Source organism: Triturus cristatus, chromosome 4_1, assembly GCF_964204655.1.
Source record: "Triturus cristatus chromosome 4_1, aTriCri1.1, whole genome shotgun sequence".
In the NCBI taxonomy this organism is placed as follows: domain Eukaryota; kingdom Metazoa; phylum Chordata; class Amphibia; order Caudata; family Salamandridae; genus Triturus; species Triturus cristatus.
Window position 1 is genome coordinate 918,721,597 of NC_140585.1, and position 24,760 is coordinate 918,746,356.

The 24,760-nt window shown below is 44.2% G+C and overlaps 1 protein-coding gene across 5 annotated transcripts in view; it reads left to right on the forward strand.

Moving 5' to 3' along the window:
• Positions 1 to 24,760, forward strand: part of PPP6R2 (protein phosphatase 6 regulatory subunit 2) — a 913,508-nt gene that overhangs the window by 179,748 nt on the left and 709,000 nt on the right. For all 5 annotated transcript variants that reach the window (XM_085653731.1, XM_085653733.1, XM_085653735.1 and 2 more), the window contains exons 2-3: positions 4,476 to 4,607; positions 6,645 to 6,890. In XM_085653731.1, coding sequence (XP_085509857.1) covers positions 6,664 to 6,890 — 227 coding nt within the window. In that variant the 5' untranslated portion in view covers positions 4,476 to 4,607; positions 6,645 to 6,663. The remainder of the gene's footprint in view (positions 1 to 4,475; positions 4,608 to 6,644; positions 6,891 to 24,760) is intronic.

Genomic DNA, 24,760 nt, shown 5'->3' on the forward strand with positions numbered 1-24,760 from the left:
TCACTACCTCACTCTTTCACTACCTCTCTTTCACTACCTCACTCTCTCACTACCTCACTCTCTCTATCTCACTACCTCACTCTCTATCTCACTACCTCACTCTCTATCTACCTCACTCTCTCACTACCTCACTCTCTCTCTGCTAATGCAATAGGTATCACATATGCAAAAAAAAAGCTAATGCCAATAGAAATGACAATGCCATTTATTTAGGGATACAAAAATGATAAAAAAATGAGCAATACCAATAGCTCTACCTATAATATTGCCGAGACCTTTGCATTGTAAATGCTTGTTAGTTGCAGTTTTAGAGAAAGCGATCTCGACCGATTTACATGAGCACTGGTTTCACTGCACACAGTAACATTATTTTTTTTGTCAGCTTGTCCATGACTCTTCTCCCCCATTTCCCGTGCTGTGCCCAACACCATCTCACCCATCGCACTTGCCCACCCCACCACCCTCCGAGGTCGAGACCTCTTTCAGCTTTGTATTGATTCCCCCCCCATTTTTTGTTTCAGCAGCGGCTTCTGCCTTATAGCTTTGCGGCCTGGCCCTCTAATTTGCATACATTTACAATCTATTGTATTGGTAGCACTGTAAACCATCCCTGATTAATTGACCTCGTTCTGTTCATTATTGCATCGTAAGCAAAAGCGAGGCTCTGAAAGGCGCATGTCTGGGCTTACCTTTTTACAGCCCTTAGTTATCATAACGGAGGGACTGCAGCAGAGTGAATACTAGTGTCACAGGAGTTTCGATTTTAGAGGACGCTGAATATGGAAGCCCCGCGTGATGCCATCATCCCTCACGGCCTTGTGAAATTTCCTTGTTTGCATCAGTCTGTCATCAATTGCAACCAGGCTGCTTAGTGACTTACATTAATGCCTGAGTTATAAAGCTTTAAGTGGAAGGATTACATATTCTAATGTAGTAGGCAATAAAGTAAGAAAATAATGGCTTATGTTTATTTCGTACAGGTAGAGAATGTGGCCTTATGGCCAGACCTGCCGACTTTGAAACCGGGGACCGAGGTTCTAGTCTGAGGCGTAGCCTCAACAGCCTTTGATTCTGGGCAAATCACGTAATCTACCAGTGTCTGAAACTCCACATAATTTAACTGGTGCTCATTTAAATCGCTACAATATATACGGTCAAGTTTACACTTTAAAGAAGTACAATTTTTTCTAGATGAAGCTCATGCAAATTCTGTTAATGTGATTCCACCTGTTGTATTTGCGATTGAACTCCCTCTCTTTTTGGTGTTCTATAATACTTGCTTTACTATTACAGTGTTGCCTTTCCTGGTGATAACTTTGCACATTCTCCTTCCTGTGGCGCAGCAGACGTTACCCTCGCTGACCAATGTTCTTGGTGCACTTAATGGCTCTGTACACAGTGACTCTCGACCATGGCTCTTAACAAATCTCGCTGAACAGTCTCCCCATGCCAAAGCTGTTTGCTTTGTCTACTAGATCAGATATGAAACATTTTGTCAACTTATGTTTTCTTGTCGTCCCCAGGCTCCAGAGTCTGGTGTCCCTGGGTCTCGTCTGTCACAGAAACCAGTGCTGGTTTCTCTGAGCTTTTAGCCAGTAGACTGAATGGGTAAACTGTATAAATGTATACTGTATCCTATAGTGCAAACGAGGCCACAAAGGCAACATAGCGTTACTAAAGAGATGCATCTGCGGGAGAGAGAAATTGGGTGCAGTTGAAACACATTTGTAGCTAGGCGTATAGTACGTTTGGCCTCTGGTGCTACTGTGCAGATAAATGCCAGAAGCCTCTCTACTTCCAAATGGGAGAGAGAGACCAGCTCCTATTTCGTCGCTCAATTCATGAGGCATGTTTTCGCCACACCACTTAAAAAATTCACCAGCTGCCACTGGTCTGTTTCTTCCCCATCCCCTGGACAAAAGCGGTGTCTTTATTAGTCTTTATAGAACTAGCTCTCATTTCGAGGGATGTGATTGTTTGCAGTCTGTCTTTAGTTAGAGGAGTAACCACCTCACCCGCTCTACAAATGCCACCTGTCTAGCTGCTGCAGCCAGGTTTGGGTGTTATCAGTCAAATAAAATATTTGCCTCATATCACACAATTTACTTACGCTCGGAAGCTGCAATTAATCCAGGTTTTTTGGTTTCACTTTCTGCCTCCTGATCCATCCACTTTATTAGCTTGCTTTTTGTTTAGATGTTTTCAAACCTGCTGATTGTAAACATCAAACCGCTCATGCATACCCACAACCACTCGACTGCAGAAAAAAAACATAAGTAGGAAACATTGCCATTTACATCGCCAGTAGCTCTAACTTTCACCAGTGCGTGACCTATTGCATTGCAAATGCTTGTCTTCCCCCTTTTTAGGTCTCGCCTGACCCAGCGCATGCGCTGCTCTGGCGAGACATTTTGTGAGGGCTCCAAAAAGTGCTACCAAGCCAGCCTAGAGCTACAGTGCATGTGCGCGGGCACGTGCGCAGCGCTTGACCGAGCTTACTTTCAGTGGATCGACTCCTGAATTGGTTGCCATGGTAAAGCCAGATCAGTACCTCGGTTCAGGCTCGGCTCTTGTGGCTTGTAAACCTCTACCTTAAATGTACTCATGTTTGCATATTTGTTTTCACTTTTTTATGGTATTTTCATGCGTCTTTCTTCTTAGGCTGGGGATGTGAAATTGGGAACTTAAAATCTGAATCTATATTTGCGCTAGACAGTACGATCAATTGCAACAGTTCGGCAAAAATGAACTTTTTTATGTAAAACAAAAGATATTGCGCCACCTACTGTTTTTAAGGGTATTTCTATTCTTGATCCTTCCAAAAGGAGAAATTCACAGGCTGCAACTTGTGCAAAATGCTTTTACTTCACCCCCCACATACAGTACCTATCTCACCAGCTCACCTGATCACCGGTGAACATTCAAGTCTCCATTTCTTGCAGAATAACTCATCATTTAAGTGGTAGCATACAGGCTGCTGGTGGTTGAAATGCGGTACCAATATAAGCTGCAAGTTCACTCCTTCAAACGGGATTGGATGGAAGACTGAGTCTTTTCTGCAAGTGCAACACGGCTATGAAACCAGCTCCCTTTTGAGTTACCCAGAGAAGCCGGTTTATAGCAATATAGGGAAAGTCTAAAAAATGGGTATTTCCTGCAGCATCAGCATGATGTGTTGTCACCCGTCGGAAGTTCTATGACGTGTGTAGAGTGCTTTGTAGCCTATAGGCGAAAGCAGCGCTCTATAAAACCCAATACTTCTAGATTTGGCACGACCCTTTAATCTCCCAATATCTCAGCAAGGCTTATTAGGGTTAAAGCAACAGACGGGCGCAGGACTAACCCCTGGACCAGTGCAAATTACTATACACACACGAGGCACCCCGGCTCAAAAACCAAGCATGTGGGAACGATCCTTCAAAAACTGGAAACAATATCTATCTAATCTGCAAAAAAATAAAAACAAGCATTTGCAATTCAATAGGTCTTGCATTTGAGAGAGTTTGAGCTATTGACATTGCAAATAACAATGCCTTTTATTTTTGTTTTCGTTTTAAAAACATAAATAAAAGGCATACTCATTTACAATGCCAATAGCTTAAACTCACGTAACTGTGAGACCTATTGCATTGCAAATGCTTGTTTTTTTTTATAAAGCGTGCATTTGCAGTTTGCTGTCGGATTGCTCCTATAAGAAAATGTCCTTTCCCACACACACAGCTTTGTTTACTCTTCCCGGATTGAGGTCTGCAACCTTAGAAAAGTAAATAAAAGAAAAAAGAAAACCGCAGTTGTCTCATGCATGGTGACACATGCATAAATGTTGTCATGCCGGGACACTGTAGTGTCATGAACCATGCGCATGCATTCTTGATTAGGCATGAGCACGTTCACATTGTCGGTTTTTGTCTTATTTTCCTTTTTTACGCTACAGTTCAACATCGGCAGCCAAACTTTTTTTTCTTTTTGCTAAAAAGCAAAGCTTTGGCAACGGACTTGTGCCAGGGTGGTGCAGAGACTGAAGGATTAAAGTTTTAGGAGGCTATGGGTGTCGTCTGAGCATATAACAGTAGGATAAATCTGTTGATCCTAAATGACTGTTTGGCAAGTAATTGCTGTTTCTTCACCAATGTTCTCTGTGATGAGATGGAGGGAAGGTGTGTGTGGTTTTTCCTTTGTGTAGATTGTGTAGACTTTGCTAGACTGCCCCATATGCCTCTTTTATATGGTAACAGTTGTACGTTTTGTTTCAGTGGCACTGATGCACCAACCTTTGAGAATGTAACAATATCTTCAAAGTAGATATGAACACTCACCGTGCCATTCAAAAGCCCTACTTTTCTATGATGAATGTATTTGTCCCTTCCAGCTTTCGTTGTTTTAATCCTTTTATGCAATTGTATTTGGATCTACCAATTCATCTATTACAATTACACTTGTATGATGTGGTGATCCTCTTTTTTGCTCTGTTTCAGACCACATCAGTGGCCCTTTGCATGAAGTCTTGTCCTGTTGCTGTGATGGGTCTGGAATTGGAACAATGCAAAATGTGCCCCTGACCTTATAGAAGACCACTTGACTGAAGCTGTATCCAGTTCTGCAAAAAGGTAAAAGTATGCCCATTATACTCTAATCATATCTGTCAGTTCATCAAATCTACAGACACTCATGCATGCCATGTTTCTTCCACAAACCTCGTGCTCTCTTCTCCAAAGCTCTCTCTCTAATATTCGACATAAAGCCCTCCTGTCCAGCCATCTGTTGTCCTACTGTAAACTTAATGGTGCCCCTTCTCTACCTTCCAACTTTCTCCCTGTATTGCATTTTCTTTTCTTCTCCAAAATTCTGACACAGCTAGTCTTCACTCATCTGACCTAAGAACTGATATCGAATAACCTTCTCAGTGCATTTCAGTTGAGTCCAAGCACCACACTCAACTGAGGCTACACTCGCATGTTTCAACCTTCACCACATCTGTTCAATCATCACTGTTTTGTAGCTATTACAATGCGATTACTACCCATATGAGGTTTTTGAAGTTCTTTTCCACATGGATATTCGTCTTTCCTATTCCTTTTAACTTTTTGACTTCTGTACCCCCTCCAATTCTGTTGATCATCCTACATTTACTGCCTCCCTTAATACTTTATGTATCACTGATTCAGCCCTGAAGTTGTTTGCTTCTTTTCTCTGTGACCGCTGTTGGTAGCATGAACTACCACATGGTCAACTCCCAAACGAGTTGACCATGGGATAGTGGTACCACAAGTGGTACCTCAACGATCAGCTCTGGACCCTCTTTTCTATCTCTTTGTATCCTCCCTTTTGGTGCTGTCATCTCCTTTGGTTTATGTTACACTATTTAATGCGGATGAGAAATCTTTTCTCGTTTCCAAATCTTACTCCCCAGCTCCAAGAATATTGATCCAACTGACTTACTGCTATTCGCCTGATGGCAGCCATAGAGGTTCTTCAGGCTGTACTCTCCAAAACCAGAAGTCCTGTATTTTCTTTAATCCCCTGCACCTGTGTCCTGATCCAACTTGATCCTATTTCCTCCAGACTCTGTCCTTTGCTTCCTCTAGCAGAAACAGCAGCTTTCTCTTTAATCTATTAGTGCCCATAAAGTCTTTTTTTATTACCGCCTCATGCTAAATATTTGTAGAATCTGTCCATTCATTCAACTTCATATATCTAAAGCACCAGTCATCTTGTTTGAGCTATAATTATTAATAATTGAATTACTAATGTAATAGTTTAGTAGTGGGACTCCCAAGAACCCTCTCCTCCCACTGCATAACGTTTCTATATTGCCAACAGAATCCTAAACAACCATATTTTTTTTTCTGCTTGTTACCATCATTTAGTCAGGTTATCTGCAGAAAATAGAATCTGCTGCCGATTGCTGATGTTGGCATTCAAGACTATTAATAACTTATTACCTCACAGCATTTGTAACTCCATTACACGTTAATGGAGTAACTACCACTTCTCTAGCAAACTTTGTACTGTTTTATTCTGAAAATACTTTTTCAAGACAGTCCACACTTTTATACCTAATTTTCTGCAAAGGTATCTCAAATATGATAAACAGTGGCTGTGTAGTACATGAGCCGTTGCCCTGCTGTAACTTTAGAAGTGTAATTCATAAATCTACTTATGTGGCTTTGTCTTTTACTAACCTTGAGATGGGAAGTGCTTGGAACAGAGTACACATTACTGTAAGTGGCGCAAGCTATTCCTAATGTTTTACAATACTTTGCAATGTACATGGTATATTTGTAATCTATGTGAAGGACCGTAGTCCTGTCTATCTGCAGGAGTTGTGTAGACAGAGGTGATGAATGGATTCAGAATTTCACTAAGACCGACTTCATGGACCTTATGGTATTTTGCTGTCCCACAAATCGAGCTCTGTTTTTGTGTCTTGATCTGCATAATTTTATTAAAATTATTTGTTTGGTCTTGCTGACTTGTGCTTAAAGTATAATGCACTGGCACATTAAATTGGACGGGACAGGTACAGTAGGATCTGAAATGGAATTAGAGTTCAGTAGCCGACAAGTGTGGCTGGGGGCGAGGTCTTTGTTATGGGCAGTGTAAGCTTTTAATGCTGAAACCTTTATTGTTCTTCTGGGTTGTAGGTAGCTGTGCCTCATCACCATGTTCTGGAAGTTTGATTTGAACACGACGTCGCACATTGACAAGCTTCTGGATAAAGAAGATGTAACTCTGCAGGAGCTGATGGATGAAGATGACATCCTACAGGAGTGCAAGGCGCAAAACCGCAAACTGCTGGAATTCATCTGTCGGCAGGAGTGCATGGAGGAGTTGGTGCACCTCATCACTCATGAGCCTCCCGAGGAAATGGAGGAGAAAGTCCGCTTCAAGTACGTATGCTAGATCTGGAGCTCTGCTGGGGCGCGGCCAAGTGGACTGAATCCTTTTTAGACTCGTGCTTATTAAAATCGCTGTTGCACTTCAAAGAACAGTGACACCACATAAAGTTTTTAAATGTAGACTTCATTTCAGACTAATTACATCAGTTGCAGGTGGCCGAGATGTTTACGGTGGGTGATCAGCAGAAAAATGTGCTTCACTTTCCTGTAGAAAACTAGAATTCCACAAAGCGAGTGCCCACATTTGGACTTTCAAAAGCTACGTTTGTAGGAGTCTGTGGCCCTTTTGGTCACCTTCAAAATCCTTGCTTCTAATACAATGTTATGATAATTTCTTAAACACGGGAATGCGAGGGTTGGATTTGTTTTGTGTCTTTTAGTAAACCTAAAAGGAGCAAAGTTGGTCCTGTAGTCTAGGGCGTTCAAAATAGTGTACGTGGGTGGTGTGTGTTGAAGTATTCTGAGACACAAGAGCTGCAACATGTGCATGAACTCTTTGTACAGGTTCTATTTCAGGACTTAGTAAGAGAAGATGCGTGGTGGTGTGTATGTAGTAGTAGTCGGTAGGTGAGTGTGGACGAGGAGTAAACATGCAGAATAACTTTTTGAAGTAGAAATTGATTGTGGTTTGTTTCCAGGATATTAGAACTCCTCTGTTGGTTGTACTAATGCTGCTTTTTGGCCATCACTTAATATTGATCTGCACTACTGGATGGCCATGTATTTTGCTCAAAGTTCTTTTGTGTGTAACTACATTAAAAATGTCATTTATACTTCGCATTCAAGGATGTCTCTGAGCTGTGAATTCCTTTGAACTCTGACTCGAGAATTGGTTTATTTTGGAGTGTCTGCTGGGGAACTTAGGCTCAGATTGTGAGTTTGCTGGATTTTGATGTGGTTTACTGGGGAACTGGATCTTAAGTTCCAGACCGTACCCTCGCACCAAAATTTGATTTTGGTGACCCAGAAACACTGGAACCTTCTACAATGTCTTTTCCGGAGTTTGCGGACAAATCAGTTGACCTTTTCAGGCCTGCTTAGAGCAGGTGAAAGATATCAGTGGGAGGGCTTGTGGCATTAGGCTGTGACACGCGAATAGGCATTATGTGTCCAACCAATCCCCGCCAGATTCCTACCCCCTTGACGATACTGCAGGTGTCAGGTGGAGATCAGGATGTACTCCTGCCCGCAGCCCCAGTAGCGGTTTTACTAGTTGCCCATAGCAGCTGGTAAAACCATACCTGTTTCAGTGGGTTAGGAATGTTGGATCGAGAGGCTCCGGCCTAATTGAAATAGCCTGAGTCGGTATCCTCCTCGAGTTGATGCTCCAGGTGGATCTTTTGTTTTTCTGTATCTCGCTTTCCTATGCAGGGCTTTGAGTTGTTTCTCATTTCTTTCTCCAAGACGCTTGACTTGTTTATGAAGCTGTTACTCTCAAACTGGGCCTTGAGTTTATTTCTTTGTATGTGTTGTACTCCCTCTGAATTTTTGGTGTGTTGTGTAGAACTCATACCATGTAGTATTTTGTGTGTGTTTTTTGTGTGTGGATCAGATGCACCAACCAGCTTACCTGCTGTCAGCGCATGGTGTGCGCTCAATCACATACCCGTGCTTCAGTTTTGGAGTTCTATTCTGGGCATGGTGTGCACTCTCAAACGCAGCCCTCCTTTTCAGGGGGCAGCCAGTCACTCGTGATATGTCTCTTTTCTATTGCCTTTATTTTGTTTAATGATAACATACCGTCAGTACCAATACTTTGCTCTCTTGTATGGTCAACTTTAAGGATGGGGTTCAAGCAGCCGTGACTGCTCTCTGATCACGGATGCGGTGAGTGAAGTGTATTATAGCCCGTGCAGCTTCAGCAAAGTCTGCTGATGTGGGTGCTGCTCTTAGTCACTAGAAACAGCTGTTAAAATAACTTGTGCTTTAGTCTGGTTATCTTTCGGCCCAAATCCTGCTACCTTAGCCTTGTAGGTTGAATCCTTGAGGGCATGAGAGTTTAAAGCAGAGATAACATTAAAGTTCTGACATTGCTTCCAATGTCATGGCTGGAGCAGGATGAGGACCGCCACCACAGGCAGCACACGTATTCCTGTTCCCTTGTGAATGCATTTTAAAAAGAGGCAATCCTTTTTCTTACTGTATTACTTGCAGTTCAAACCGGCCCCTCAATCCTCGCCGGCACACAGTGAGTTCAGCAGAGTTGTTTGAACTAGCTTCATCAGTGACTCGAGGATATTGTCTGTTTTGGAATGCGTTGTCTGTGCGAGTGCTTGATGTAAATAGACTATCAATATGCTGCCACAGTGCAGAAGCGATATTCAGCAGATGACCAGCTTGTAATGCAAATGTTGTCATCTTTCATCAGCGGGGCTTACAGAAGAGAACGCTTGATTTCATGCTGTGTTTTGCAGAAATTCTTGTAGCCATTTTTTCTGCTTTAAATGAACAACTGTGAACTTCCATAGGCAAACCCAGGTGGATGATTTCAATTTTATGTTGAGTTAATAATGTTATTACAATATCATGAAAACAATTAACAATTACTAATAACGTTCTGAAGCGGAGATTACTTGAGTTATGATATAAAAGTTATGCAAATTCCTTCTGTCTCATGCTGTTAATTCTGCATGGTAAATTTGTAATAGTTGCATTAAAAAACGGGCAATAGGTATGTGCCTAGAAGGTTGGTTGAAGGATGTACAATTATACTTGCAGTGTCATTTTTTAAGTAGTCTTGAACATCACAACATGAAACCTCAGCAAATACATTCACACACTGTACCCAAGAGTAGCCTAAAAGGCTACTGAGTGCTATTTACAACCTTCCCCTGAAGTTGCGTTGTCTATCACCACATTGCTTTGCCAAATCGCTCCTATTGCTGTCAATCTGAATAATTTATTTGTACTAAATCCGTACTTAAGAAATAATGTCTTCAAAGTGTCTTGCTTTACAATTTTTGAGTGGAGGGGTGGTTGAGTCAAAAATTTGGTGTAGAGGGGTATGTCTAGTAGACTTTGACAAGAGGTGGATTATGTCATCATTAGAAACCGATAGTGCTTTGCTAAAACACTTAGCAAAATGTGCTTTAGTGAGAAAAAGCAGAACATCACTGCAATGTTCAAAATGCTAAATATTATATGTCAGTAAATAAAAGATGAACTGAAAACCTATTTTGGTATTTTCCTTAAACTAAATATGTGGAGGAGTGTTACCAAGAGGTTGATCTCCGCATACATGCCTTAGCTGGACATTGAGTGATAGAGCTACTGACATTACCCTCGTGGTGAGAACCCCAGACAGATTAGAGATCTCTATAGTGACCTCGTTGTGGCACCCAATCTCGGGAGACCAGAAAGGATAACCAGGTCATCTGGAACCTATAGTAGAAGAGCAGTGTGCCCAAATGTCAATTTATCTGTGCTAAGAACTGACCTGAGAGATTACGGGAGGGCCTGAAGGTGCTCGTATTGTCATACTGCATGTTCTGAGAACCTCCTCTTAACCATCTGCTGAGTGCTCGCACTGCCTGAATCACCTTGGTGTCTCTGTGCTTACTGCAACCTCAAAGGGTGGGCTGTCTAGAGTAGCACGCATTGATGGCAGTTTATGGATCATGAAATTCAGTCCTTATTAAAAGTTGCCTTTCTTAATCTGAACACCATGATTCTCAGGAAAGGGGGTGAACAAGCCTAATAATCGGCTCTCTCCCACATAGTGGTTTGCTTATAGGATGCTAACAGAGGTTCCCAATTGAAGGTGAGCCAGAGTCTATTCCTGTTGTGTTGGTTTCTGTTAGTACCATACCTAAGGAGGCATTTGTAAGTGAATGGGGCGTTACATTGCTTTTGTTACCTTATTGTTCGTCCGGTTAAGTTCCCCTTTGCTACCATCTTCTACCTGAGTTATGCTTTTTTCTCTGGGACTTTCTTCTGGATTCTACTCAATAGCCTGGCTCGTTTCTTCTTGCTAATGTCAGGAGGAATTTAATGTCTTGCTAATGTCCTCAATACCAATATTTATTTTCAATCAAGACTTACAAGATTGCCAAGGAGGTTTTTTTACCCTGGTTTTTTCCCTCCTCACTGGGATCCTCCTAAGGAGATACTTATCTTTCACATACGTGTGTAGCTTGGCAGGAGATTCCATTCCTCTGGCAATCAAGAAGGAGACTGAACGTTCCTTCTCTGTATTTAGTCCTTGAGAGAGTGACAGACCAATTTCTCCTGACCGGACTGTGCCTTGTGTATTAGGTGAATCTCTGGTGGGGAGTACCATTGTGTAAACACTGGCCGGTGCTGGATGGGTCTTAGACACCGGTTTCAGTTCTGGAGGCAGCTTTGCCACAGGCTCACTCTGTCATGTTAGACTGTCAACAAAGCCCAGTCTCTGGTTGAGAGCGACTTTCCTCGAGTCACATTGCTTCAGCAGCAATATTTATGGAAAACAGCAACACTTTTCAGCTTATATTCTGATGTACTACAAGGCCTTGAGATGTTTCCCCATAAGGGAGACCATAATGAGGCTAGTGATAATTTGCCCCCTTCTCATTATTTGCATGCTGGCTTGTATCTTGATCTTCAAAATGCCAGTGGCTTGGACACTTCACCAGAGATGGAACTGACTTCACTCTTAGAGCTCCCAGTAGAAGAGTGCTTCTATTGCCATATTGGTCTGTAGTGCTGTAAATGCATGTCCCATAATGGAGACTAAAGCTAATCTGCTAACTGAAGTTTTGCAGCCGGAGCCTTCCACGTTGGTACCTTTGCTGCCCTTTAACAAATTCCTTACTGAATCTTTCATTGTGACCTTTTCCAAGCCTTGTTCGACCTCACCAGTGAATTGCCCTATCACAACATACACCTACACCAGATAATCCGACATTCCTGCACCTGAGAGCCTTCTAGTTCAGTCTTCCATTTACAAAGTTATTCCAAACTTGTTTCCAACTGTTCCACTGGATATAGAACCAAAACAGAAATACACTATGGGGAAGAGGATCTTATTGTCTGCGGCCTAGTGCTTCGCTCCTTGAATGCTCCCTGAATGCTGTTTGTCTCCTTGATCCATCCACATATACAGCCCCCCTTGGGACATTGTGAAAAAGGTTTTACACACTTTTACACACTTTGCCTGAGGATGAAAATGTATTTCTCAGACATTGCAGGATGGCCAGGATGTAACAAAATATATATTATGGTCTGAACTAAATACGACAGATTCTGTTTCTTGTGCTATGGGCATCAGTTTTTCATCAGGCACTAGTTTTAAATTCATGCCCCCGGCTTATCCACAGAAGACCAGGCTTTGCTTATGGACGTGACTTTGATGGAGTTGGATTGTTTGGTGAGTAAGCAGATGCAGCAGTCCTCGGCAGAGCTACGGCTCATTTGCTAGTTATTTTTCTGCATTCGCCAATTCCATCTGCAATGTAGGACGTTTTTAGGGTATTCTAAGGGCCTTGCCTATTGCAATAGGTAGCCCTTGCAGCTCATCCAGTATCAAGATACTTAAGTGAGTGTCTGAGGAAGAGATCAGTAGCGGCGTTAGTTCTCCTCCTCCTTTTCTCCTGCCCCCACCACCACACTTCTTTATCTTTTCTTATTCTATTTATTCTCTACTTTTATCAAACATTTGGGACCGGTAGGGGCCAGAATCCAACATTGCAAGTAGAGGTCTGAATCCAACATTGCTGGTCTTGTAGGCGCTCTTTTACATTGGACCAGTGGGTCCTTCAGATTTATTTACGTTTTTTGCATAGCACTAGAAGCCACATAAGTAGGCCTCCAAGAACTATGATCTGAATACACCGTACAGAGAATCATATAAAAGGGTGTCCATAGCAAGGTCAGCAATAGGCTCGGTGATCTAAGGTATTATCCTTTTAGAGTCAGAGTATGGGCCTTGTATGGAATTGATGATTTTAGGTGTTTAACAAGCAGCCCTAGTCACGAATATCACATGGCCAGTAGTGTTGTGCAGCATAGGGGGGGGCTAACCTTAGGCCTAGCAGAAGAGGTAAGCCATTAAAAACTTCCTGAGTCTCAGAAATTCCTCTTTAATCTTAGAGGTGATGGAAGAGAGTTCCAAAGGATGATCCATGTAGAGTTCTTCCGCTAAAGTTCTTGAAGCAGAATTAGCACATCAATATTAGGTGCTGGTTCCTGGATTTTAGCCCTCTTAGTGGGTGGTACATTGCAACTATATTAGAGAAGTAGATGGAGGTCAAGCTGTGAAGGTGTTTATGGACGACAAAGAGCACTTTCAAGTTTGCTGTGTCTTTTACAGGGAGTCACTGGAGGGTTTTCAGGAAGGGAGTAATATGCTTATGGCGATTAAGTCCAAATTAAACCTGTCTGCATGGATTTGAGCCAGTGGTTGTTGAGTGGCTGGTTTGTTGGGCAGTCTAATATACATGCTTTTACAACAGTCGGTGAGAAAGTGCCATCTTTCTTGCATGGTATGCCCCCACTTTTTGCTGAATTGCTGATGTACTTTGACTGAGTGTGCCCTGGGCTCCTGCCAATCAGGTACCCAGGGCCTATGTTCCTTCCCTAAAACTGTGTTGAAGTCGAAACCCAACTGGCATCTCTGGCTACATATCAGCCCCTGGTAAATGGTACACTAGGTACCCAGGGCCTTGTGACCAGAGAAGGCCCCTAAGGGCTGCAGCACTTATTGTGCCACCCTTAGAGGCCCTGTACCCAGACACACACACTGCCCTTGCAGGCTGAGTGTCTGGGTGCGGAACAAAACAGAGTCGACATGGCACACATCCCTGTGTGCCATGCCCACAACGCACACTGCCCTGGCATACATCAGCCACCCCTCTAGCTGGGTGCCCTATGCCAGTGGTGTGCGTACAGGTGCATGAACCCTGTGCCCCTACAGTACCCAGGTCCATTCCTGGGCACTATAAGTGCAGTGCTGCCATTAAGAGAATATGGTGCTGGGAGGTCGTCAACACGAACTCCACAGCACCATGATGGCAACACCGAAGACTAAGAAGTTTGGTATCAAACTTCTCAGCACATTAAACCCACATTGATGCCAGTGTGGGATTTAATGTACAATGCACGACAGAGGGCATCTTAGAGATGCCCCCTGAAACTAACCTACATTCCACGTCTTATCTGAGGGGCCTCCTAGGCTGCCACACAGCAGACATGTTGCTGGACCCCTGGGTAGAGCGTCAACCTATCTCCTGGGTCTGCAATAATGCACATCCTGGGTGAGGTGCTAGGTCTCCTCCCCAGGATGGGGGAGGAGACCTAGCACCCTTTGTGAGCTTCTCCAGGCCACTTGCTGTACTCGGCAAAAATGAAACTGCTACAAAGCGAAACTCCTTCCAAGTGGAACGGCGCACGGGGAGCGGAGGGACGGAGTTACGGAGAAGAAGCTTATACCACTTAGAGCCACAATACTCTGAACCACAACAGTCCCAGACCTACAACCTAATGCGAGGGCTCGCATAGCAAAACGTGGGCGGAGAGGACAAAACAATAAGAAAATGAGCACCAACATATGGAGACCAGCAAAGGTTCAGTATAAGAGCAAACCCAGAGCAACTGGCGGTGCGCTACACCAAGCGAGGCTGTGTAGATATACCGGAGCCTGCTGGGGATAAGGAAACGCCGCAAGCGGATACAAAACAAGGAAGAGCCAGATCAAGGGAAAGCGACACTGAAACGAAGGGTGTGGGTGCGATATGACAAAAGACAAAGTGACAAAAACTCGGAGAAAACCCCAACTACAATGAAGGTGACCAACTAAAATAACAGCGCTGCTCAGAGGGGTTAATGGCGGTGCAACCGAAACCCAACAAAAAACAGGAACTGATCAACAACCGCCATCTTAGGTGGGTGGAGAAGAGCAGCGAGACCAGCCGCTATCACAGTCGGGAAAATTGAGTGCAGGAGAGGCGTCACTCAGCTGAGGAGAGTAGTGCTGTGAGGAGGCAAGCCCCATACCCAAAATACAAACTACACAGAGACCGTGACAGAGCAGCGAGACCAACCGCCTTCACGTTCGGGAAAATTGAGGGCAGGCGAGCTGCCACACAGCTGAGGGTGCGGTGAGTGAGTGGGTGTGCACCCGAGGCTCACCCCCACGTAATCGGGACAGAGCGGGGCGGGAGCAGAGTGCCAGGTGAGCCGTGCCAAGGGAGAGTAGCGCGGCGAGGAGGCAAGATCATGGTCTAGCCCCAAAATAAACGGCGAGAGCAGAAGAGAACATAGAGCGGGCAGGGAGCAGCAAGCTGGGCGAGCCACTGAAGGACCGGGGCCCCCTCCCCCCCCCCCCCCCCCCCCAACCTGCCATCGAAGCACCACAACTAGGAGAGGGCCCTTCACACGAGCAAAAGGGCCGTACCTCACAGTCACGTAAGGGAGCGCAAGAGAGTTGCCACACAGCTGTGGGTGAGCAGCGCTGTGAGTGCGAGGCATAATCAGTGTCAGAGCGGGGTGGTGTACAGGGAGCTGAGTGAGCCATGCACAGCGCCGAAGAAACGGAGAGGGGCCACATATTGCAAGAGTGCATACAGTGTGCCTGCAGAACGGAGCACAACAGTACATAAAGCGGGAAGGGAACAGGCCGCAGAGATCAGGGGAAAGTTTCCGACCACCTTCTTCGGGGCAGTACACCGCAGACCCACAATAAGTAAAGGTACCAGCATGAACACTGTAAAGAGGCGCTCCACAGAAACACATCCAATCTCTAACCAAACGATACAAGTCGGAGGAGGAGAGCGCGTCAATACAGTGGACAGCGGAGTAGAAGCGAGGTACAGAAGGGGGTGCAGGGAACCGGGGGATCCGCAAGAAGTCAAGCTGCATATCAAAACAACCAGCAACCAGCATATCAGGCACACAGAGGGAAAACTCCTGCTCCCGCAAGGGAAAGCACCCAGCAGAACTAACTGTGGAGTCCAAACAGACCCAACAGATACAACGGGAAACAATGCAAGATCATAAAGTACTGGCCACGGCACCAAGAAGAGGGAGAAGATTTGAACTGCACCAGGTGAAAAGAGGGATAACCAGCATGGCAGGGAATGAAGCAAGAATCCAACAACAGTTAAAAAAAGAACAAGGGCGAACCCACGCTAACAGACTCACCGATCAAGCAGAAACCTGATATGAACAGCACATTGGAGATGATCCTAAAAACGCTAGCAGATGTTCACGACCTGCCCAAGTCCACAAAACAGACTACCGACGCAATTCAGCTAGAGCTGGCAGCAGTAAGGGCTGATATGCACGCTGCGAACAACAGACTTACAACAGCTGAGCAGAGAATAAGTGACATTGAGGATGCAGACCAGCAAGTAAACAAAGATCTGAAGGCCTTAACCAAGGCTACAGCAGCACTCCAGAAACAAAACGGCAGAGTTGGAAGATCGAAACAGAAGGGGGAACATAAGAATCCTAGGCGTGCCGGAGGGCAAAGAAGATAAAGCAGGGTTCTGCCTGTCCTTCATCGAGGAAATGATACCAAAAATCACAAACCTCAAATTTGACCAACCCTTTGAGCTGGACAGAGCCTATAGAGTCCCTACATTCAGGTCGGCAACAAAGTCAGGGGCTCGCCCAATAATATGCAAGCCGCTAAGGTCGCAGCACACAGAAGCCATTTTCAGTTTTGCACGGAAAAAACAGCATATCGCGTGGAATGGGCAGAGGATAATCCTCACGCAGGACTACTCCAAGCCCACAGTGGACATCAGGAAGGGCTTCCTGGCCCTACGCGACAAGATGAAGAAAAACATCCTGTTCTCATTCACCGGCCCGACAAGATTCCGGATAAGTGACAATGGGCAAACACACATATTCGAGGACCCGAGAGAACTAAGCAGATACCTGGAAGATCCAACACAACAAGAAATGGAGACCTCCCAAGCAGGCACCAGCAAGAGAAGAGCTTCACCGGAGCTGAGGGTGGAGTGAGCGAGTTGTAGACCCTCGCAGAGTAACATTGGTAACGTACTGTAAGAACAGCCTTACCTACCTCATAAACTAGGTAAAACTGAAATTACATAGCGACCGTAAAGAAAAACCTAGTAACAAACTGTAAGAGCAACCTTAGCTACCTCAGAATCCAAGTAAGATTGGACTAACATGCCTCACTACCTTAAGGCATTACTTGCCACAGAATGCATAACCTACAGCAAGTCACTCCACAACTCCGGAACCCAGGTTCCAGTCACAAGGGTGTTTTCACTTTTTAAGGACCGGAAGAAGCCTTTCAACGCCAGCCAGCTGAAGGAGTCCCACAACCGAAGTCCACGACTATTTATGACCAGAGAGAAGGAAGGACGTAGGCATGCTTGGACTTAGCCTTGCGCAGCTGCAACGGTCCCATCCAATGGTTACCCCGAGGAAGATCTCTCCACAAAACCAAGTTGTCAAGGTGCCCAGAACAACAGGCAATCGAAGAACCAAGCAGCAGTAACAAAAGACGAACAACATATCTTTTTTGCTTAACCTGTCGGGGAGATGTAGGAGGGCGGGAAAGGGACACAGACTTCTATTTTTGTATGCAAACTGACTATAAAGAGACTATATATATACTACTTAAAGACTGTAGAGGTGTACTCGTGGGAAGGACAAACCATAGTACAGCAACTAACAACTCCCGATGAGACGGAACGGCGATCCTGTCATCGCACGTACAGCATACGAAGTTTTTATGTAGGGGGGGAGGGTGGGGTGAGGGGGAGGAGGCTCACCTGTATTGTCTGTCTACCTTCTACCTTTCTATTGTCTTTCATGCTATCTTCACTTTCTTACCTAAATATTTCTGTACAAGAAGTTACACTCTGACCAGAACAAGAATGAGAAGCGGTAGACCTAACTCTGGGACATGCACCTGCACTATACCAGGAAATAAGGCCTAGCGGGAGGGGGAGGAACGCAACAAACGAGAGTTGGGGATGCAGAATAGGGTTACCAGCACTTCCATATCATAGCCAATGACACCCACAAAAATGCTTAACCTGGAGTCTGACCTAAAGATAGTTTCCCTCAAAGTCAAGGGCCTCAACCACCCAGTCAAGAGAATAAAGATAATCGACTACCTGGCTAAAAGTAAGGGGGATGTGGTCTTGTTACAAGAAACCAAACTAGCCCTGGATGATATCAAACTAGTGAAAGCCAACTGGATATCCCAGGCGGCGTGCTCACTGGCAGAAGGGAAAAAGCGTGGGGTAATTACACTGATAACTAGGAACTCCAATCTAACAATAGAATCGCATCTGCACGACGAGGCAGGAAGAGTCCTGATAACACCCCTGAGAAAGGGGGAGGAGATCATTCATATTGCCAACATATACGGCCCTAACACAGACGACCCCGCGTTCTGGGAGGGGGTATCATACAGGCTAGATGGCATTCCACAGAACGGCCTGACTGTGGTGGCGGGGGACTTTAACATTGCTCTGGACCACATACTTGACAATTACACTGCCACTCCCAACGCTCAAGCGCGCACTCCACACTAAAGAACATCTGTGCCAGATTCAGCCTCAAAGAAAGACCCATGGCAGCTTCAACACCCGGACACTAGGGATTACACCTTCTACTCCAACCCGCACAACTCGTACAGCAGGATAGACTACATACTAATCACAGGGCCACACACACACCTAAAAGAGCATACTGACATAGCGCCCAGGCTAGTCTCAGACCACTCGTGCATCAGCCTAAAGTTGAGCGGGTGCCACAACGAACACATCCCCTGAAGATGGCGGTTTAACAGCGGCATCTTGACTGACCTAGTTATCAAAGCTAAGATAGAGGAGGCCATAAAAGAATACCTTAGGCACAACGACGCACAAGAGACTGACCCCACTATCTTATGGGTTGCACTCAAGGCGACAGTCAGGGGCACAATAATCGAAATCAAGTCTAAAATCAACAAAAACGCAAACCAACAACTGGCCCAACTCGAGCAGGACATCAAAAGACTAGAAACTGCCCACGCCAGCGACATACATGTCACTAGCACCCTAACAAACCTCACTAAGGAATAGATGAGTACAACAAAATACTGAGATAGAGAGCCGGACTGTGGGTCAACTAATACAAGGCGATCAACCTTTGCGAGGCTAATAGAGTGGGGAGACTCCTAGCTTCCTACCTAAAGCACAAACAAAGCCAATTTTCCATCTCATCGAACACCGACTCACACAACAATACCCACACAAGACACAAAGAAATCCTATGAACCTTCAAAGAGTTTTATCAGGAACACTAAAAAAATGAACAGACCTTAAACCTGAGGGCGTGTACAAAATACCTTGACAGACTCGGCCTCCCCAAACTAACGAAAGAAGCACAGAATCTAGGGCAGGAAATCAGTACGGCCGAGATTGAAATGGTGGTCAAGTCTTTGAAGGACAACAAAGCACCAGGCCCAGACGAGTACACAGCCACTTTTTACAAATCCTTTCTTGCTCACCTGAAACCAACCATGAAAAGGGTGTTCAACCACTATGCGGAGAATGGACTAGTATCACAATCCATGTCTGAGGCCAACATAATCGTAATCCAAAAGGAAGGCAAGGACGCACTGTTACCCAAGAACTACAGGCCCATATCCTTAATTAATGTGGACTGCAAAATATACACATAAATCCTGGCTGCAAGGCTAAACCCCGTCCTACCCAGACTAATAAGCAACTCACAAGTAGGCTTCCTAAAGACCCGTATGTCAAACGACCACACCAGACTCCTATGCCACATACTGGAACACACCACCAAACTAGCGGAACCAGCGGTGCTATCACCTTACATGCCGAGAAGGCTTTCGATAGTTTCTTGGGCCTTCCTGGAACAATGCATGCACGCATTCAATCTTGGGGAAACTGACATGTGGAAGGTACTGGCTCTGTACAGGGATACTTGTGTCAAACAAAAAGATCCCTTTGGGATCCTTGTAAAGCATACACCAAATCACTCACATTCAATCATTAAACTTTATACCAGCACCAAATAGAGACCGAAAATACAATATATAAAATATATCATGTATTTTTTATTTGTATCATAAAATCTTTTAAAAACGTGTCATCCATGTAACCTTATAATCTTCAGGAAGTCAACAAACAATATGTTGCATATCAAAGGCACTTGAAATACATGAACCAAAGTGATAATGTTCCTAATTGGATATGCAGTAAACATTTTATTTCTTCTGCTCAAGTCCAATGTTGTTTTGGGTGCCTTCTTAAACCAGAAACTCCTTTATTCCAGCCAGATGTTGTTTGAATCCTTTCAAAAAAACTATATAGAGAAGCGACGCGTTTCGGTGGTATCGTTTAGTTCACCACCTTCTTCAGGCTAACAAACACTTAGAACAAATCTCCCAAGTCATTATATCTAAAAACAATATAAAAAGATACATATGAGATATTTTTGCACAAAACTGCAATTCAAGTCATTACATACAATTCATATTGCTTTGCCATTACATAACGTAATATCATTTATTTGCAAGAAAATAACGATTTCCTTATAGTTAAACATTAAAATTAATATTTCTAATATTATACTCTCGGTCTCACAGATGATGCTGCCCATATTTATTCATATCAGACTGACTCACTCTCATCCACACGTTAGCCATTCAAATTTTATTATTCTGAAGGGAATTACCCACCTGATCTTAGATAGACTGGAGGACGATGTGTCTCTCCTTTCACAATATAGACTTTCTTCACAAATAGGACCTCACTATTGTTGCTCAATAAGGGGGGGGGGGACACAGTCTCCTCCCTGAAAAAAATATATGTAATAATGTATGATCACTACCACAAAGTATTTTAAGGTCCAAACTCTTATTGCTCCTCTTACATCTTTATGATTAAAAATTCGTTTTTTTCTAATGATTATACCTTGATAAAATCTTCAATGGTGTCAATAATGCTTAAACCAGCAGAAGAAAAATAACAGGGACCCCAGAGCACGCATTGTCATTAATGGATCACTTTCCGACCCCTTCACACTACAACACGGAACAAGACAGGGCTGTCCCTTGTCCCCCTCGCTATTACTGCTGGCCTTGGAACCCCTGCTCAGAGATAACAGGGCTAACGAGGAAGTGAAAGGGATCAGTATAAACAACGTGGAAATTAAACTAGCCGCCTATGCGGAGGACATCCTCATTGTGACAGAGCATCCTAGGACCTCCATTGAGGCCCTGATAGAAACGATAGAAGTATACTCAAATCATTCAGGATATAAACTCAACAGGGACAAATCAGAATGTAAACCCCTCAACATCCACACTACTAGGGACACCCTAGGGGGGTCGGGCCTGACCTGGCAAACAGGTTTCATCAAGTACCTAGGGATCCACTTCGGCAAAGACCTTAGGTCAACACTTGACCAAAATGAGAAGCTATTGTTAGGGAGAACAAAGACTCTCTTGGAGTCCTGGTCTCCCAAATTTATAACCTGGTGGGGCAGAATAGAAACGATCAAGACGATGATCACCCCAATGATTAATTACCTGTTGTGCATGCTGCCACTTTTCCTCACTGACGACTACCACAGCAAAATAGATAACCTTATTAATAAATTCCTATGGCGAGGCAAAAAAGCGCGTATAAGTATTAAAAAACTAAGGCTAGACAAAAACTGGGAGGACTAAACCTAGCAGACTACAGAACCTTTCAAACTGCTTTCTTAGCAAAGCAGGGAGCCTACTGGATGTCACCCCCTTAAGGGTACACGCCGGTATGGCTATTAATCGAGCGAGCCATTCTAAACAACCTAAACCCACTGATAATACTAACGGCTAATAAACACACACACGCCTCCAGCCCAATATTCAAAAACACCAAAATTGCCCTACTCAAAATAGACAAGAAAATGGAGAACAGTGCAAGTAACTCCAAATGGGAGTCTCTATGGGCCAACAGCAAGATTAAATACAAGGGGAAATGCCTGATTAGACGCTTGGAAGGTGAAAGGCATCTCCTACCCAGCCCAACTGGAGGAGCAAGGCAATCCCATCACTTTTGCCACGCTAAAGAGAGACATAGGCTACAAGACAGAGTTCTACAATTTCCTAAAAATCAGAACAGCACTAACCAAAGCAAAGCTAGCACAACACAAACCATCAATTATGCAACATATGGCGAAACTCAACAGAATAGGCCATCAGGTATCGCTCCTTTACAAACTTCTACGCTCAAGCGCCACCAAAATTAACAATATCCCATCGAACTACTGGGCAAAACAACTCAACACCCCACTAAGTGAACAAGACCTGGCTATTCTCTGGGTCTCGCGTAACAATCTCCCCAGTACTATCCCAAACAAAATTTTGGCTACTCCACAAGACCTACTGGACCTCGGCTCGGCTAGCCTCAGGGAAAATGACCTTTGCTGGAACTGCGGCAACGAAAAGGGGGACCTAGCACATCTGATTTTCTACTGCCCCAAAATTAAAACGTTCTGGGGAAAAAAATCTTCGTTTTCATAAAAAAGGCGCTGGAGTGCACACTAAAACCAGAATTCTCTACCCTTACCACCGCATTTATGACCACAGGACTAGCTTCACAGCATGACCGGGATCTGCTAGACCTCCTACTGACCTCGGCAGTGAAAATGGTCCTGTCCAACTGGAAACATACAGCTAAGACGTCATGCAAAGGCTGGCTCAATTGGGTGACGTACCTCAGGGGTGCAGATAGCACCGCATTGCAAAACTCACCCAGGAGACAAGCTACTAGGGGGATGTGGAAATTGCTGGACGAGTATCTGGACCCCTATGAACCCCCGTGAGATCACTTGAGGAAAACGGCGGTCCACAATGCAAAACGCTGCAAACTCAGACTAGGCCCATTGCTAAAGTACTCTTCTTGTAAACTTTCGCCTCCCTTTCTTTTCTGTTCTCTTTCTTTCTCTTCCAGCTGCCCTTAATCTCCTAGCAAGACATTGCTAAAGGGTGCAGCCAAACATGTATACCATCTACATGTAACCATGGCAACACCAACCAAGCTTGGCTGGTACCCTGTAACGGTAAATCGAATTTACCTGTCTGTAAGATGTAATAAAATACTTTGAAATGAAAAAAAAAAAAAAAATCACAACTGTAACCAAAACGTTTTTACTTAACTGTTTACAGGAGATGTCCCAGGACTGAATCCAGGATCCAGTCCTGTGGTAAGAAAAGTAATCCAAAAAGTAATCTATTGCATTTAACTAGAAATTCCCATTGAGCTCAATGTTATATTGTGTCTGAAATTGTGTTGCCTATTGCAGCAACTGTAACAATTACATTCAAAAGTCTATTGCCTATTGAAAGTATTTATCTAAAGCATCTCATTCTGAGAAAGTATATTTTAATACCTATTGTTGGTTCTCAAATAAAACCACTATATATTTTAATACAAAACCATTGGCCTAGAGTTCAGTGCTTGAGTGTGTGAGACCATTTGCTGGCTGAGTGTGTACAACAAATGCTTTACACTGTCCTCTGATACTGCCTTACTGCTCGACCAAGCTACCACTTTAGAGAGTAAGGTTATATCTAACTTTAGCCTCTGCCAAACCTCTGGGGACTGTGGACTCTGTGAACACTGTACCTATTTGGGAACAGTATATACAGAGCCACTTTCTTACTCCGTCTTGGCGGGATATCACAACAGCAAGGATAATGACAAATGTTTTGAGTTAAGTGGTGGAAGGGAAGGACCTTATGGACCTTATGCAGCAGGGGAAGATGGTGGAAGGTGGATTTGGAGCCTGCATTTATCTGTTGTGTTATGAAGGTGAGCTTACAGTCAAACATATGAGCCGATTGTTCATTTTGGTTATGGTTTCCGATTCCTCCAGTTTTTGGTCAGATGTTGGTGGACCATTTTGATATTTTCTTAAGAGAAGTGCTGATGATACTAGCTAAGGGTGTGGTTGAGGTGATATCGGAGGCAGAGAGAAGAACTGAAGCTACTTTCTGTAATTCTTGATCCCCCAACATTAGGAGACATGAGGCCCTCTGAGTGCAGAAGATGTTTCTCAGAATGAGAAGCTCAATATGATGACTTGCCCAAATTCTGTTGGACCTGAACCCAGAGTACTGGATGGTATCTTTGGAAATTCAGGATGCATATTTTCATGTACCGATCCTGCAGTCCCACAAAGTATCTCCACTTTGTGATGGGGTAATTCACCATCCTACCCTTCTGCTTTACACTGGTCCCTTGTTTCACAAGGACTCTGTTAGTGGTTGCAGCACATCTTTGCATGTCAAGGATGCACTTGTTTCCGTATGCGATGTCTGGCTTGTTTAAGACATGCCTGCCGAAACTGGTTTTGGACCACATGCGAAAGACCATGTCCCTATTATCTACCCTGGGGTATTTCCATCATGGAGCTAAAATCCCATCTTCAGCCATTGCAAGGTATTTTCTTGATAGGAGCCAATATGGACATGGTGCACTTTTCCTCCTCACAACAAGTCCAGGACTATCTGGCTAAGATCCCGCTGTTTCAAGTGAAAGCGTTTCACAGTCTTGATGTTTCGAAGCCGTCTAGGGCTCTTAACATTATGCATATGCTTGGTGCTGAATACCTGATGGCATGTCTGGGCACTCCGATGGAATTGAAGTCGTCAGTGAGCCTAGTACCGCTGCCCTGTGGACGTAACCTTTAAGATCATGCCCACATATTCAGAGATGTGGCTCAGGTCCATTCTCCTGACCCACTCCAGTGGTGACAGACATGTTAAATGTAAGCTGGGGAGTTCACTTAAATGAGATGGAGATTAGAGGGCTCTGGTCTTAGACACAGTAGCACCAGCATATAAACTTTCACGGTGTCTGTGTGCAGTCTGGTTGGCCTTAAAGGCCTTTTAG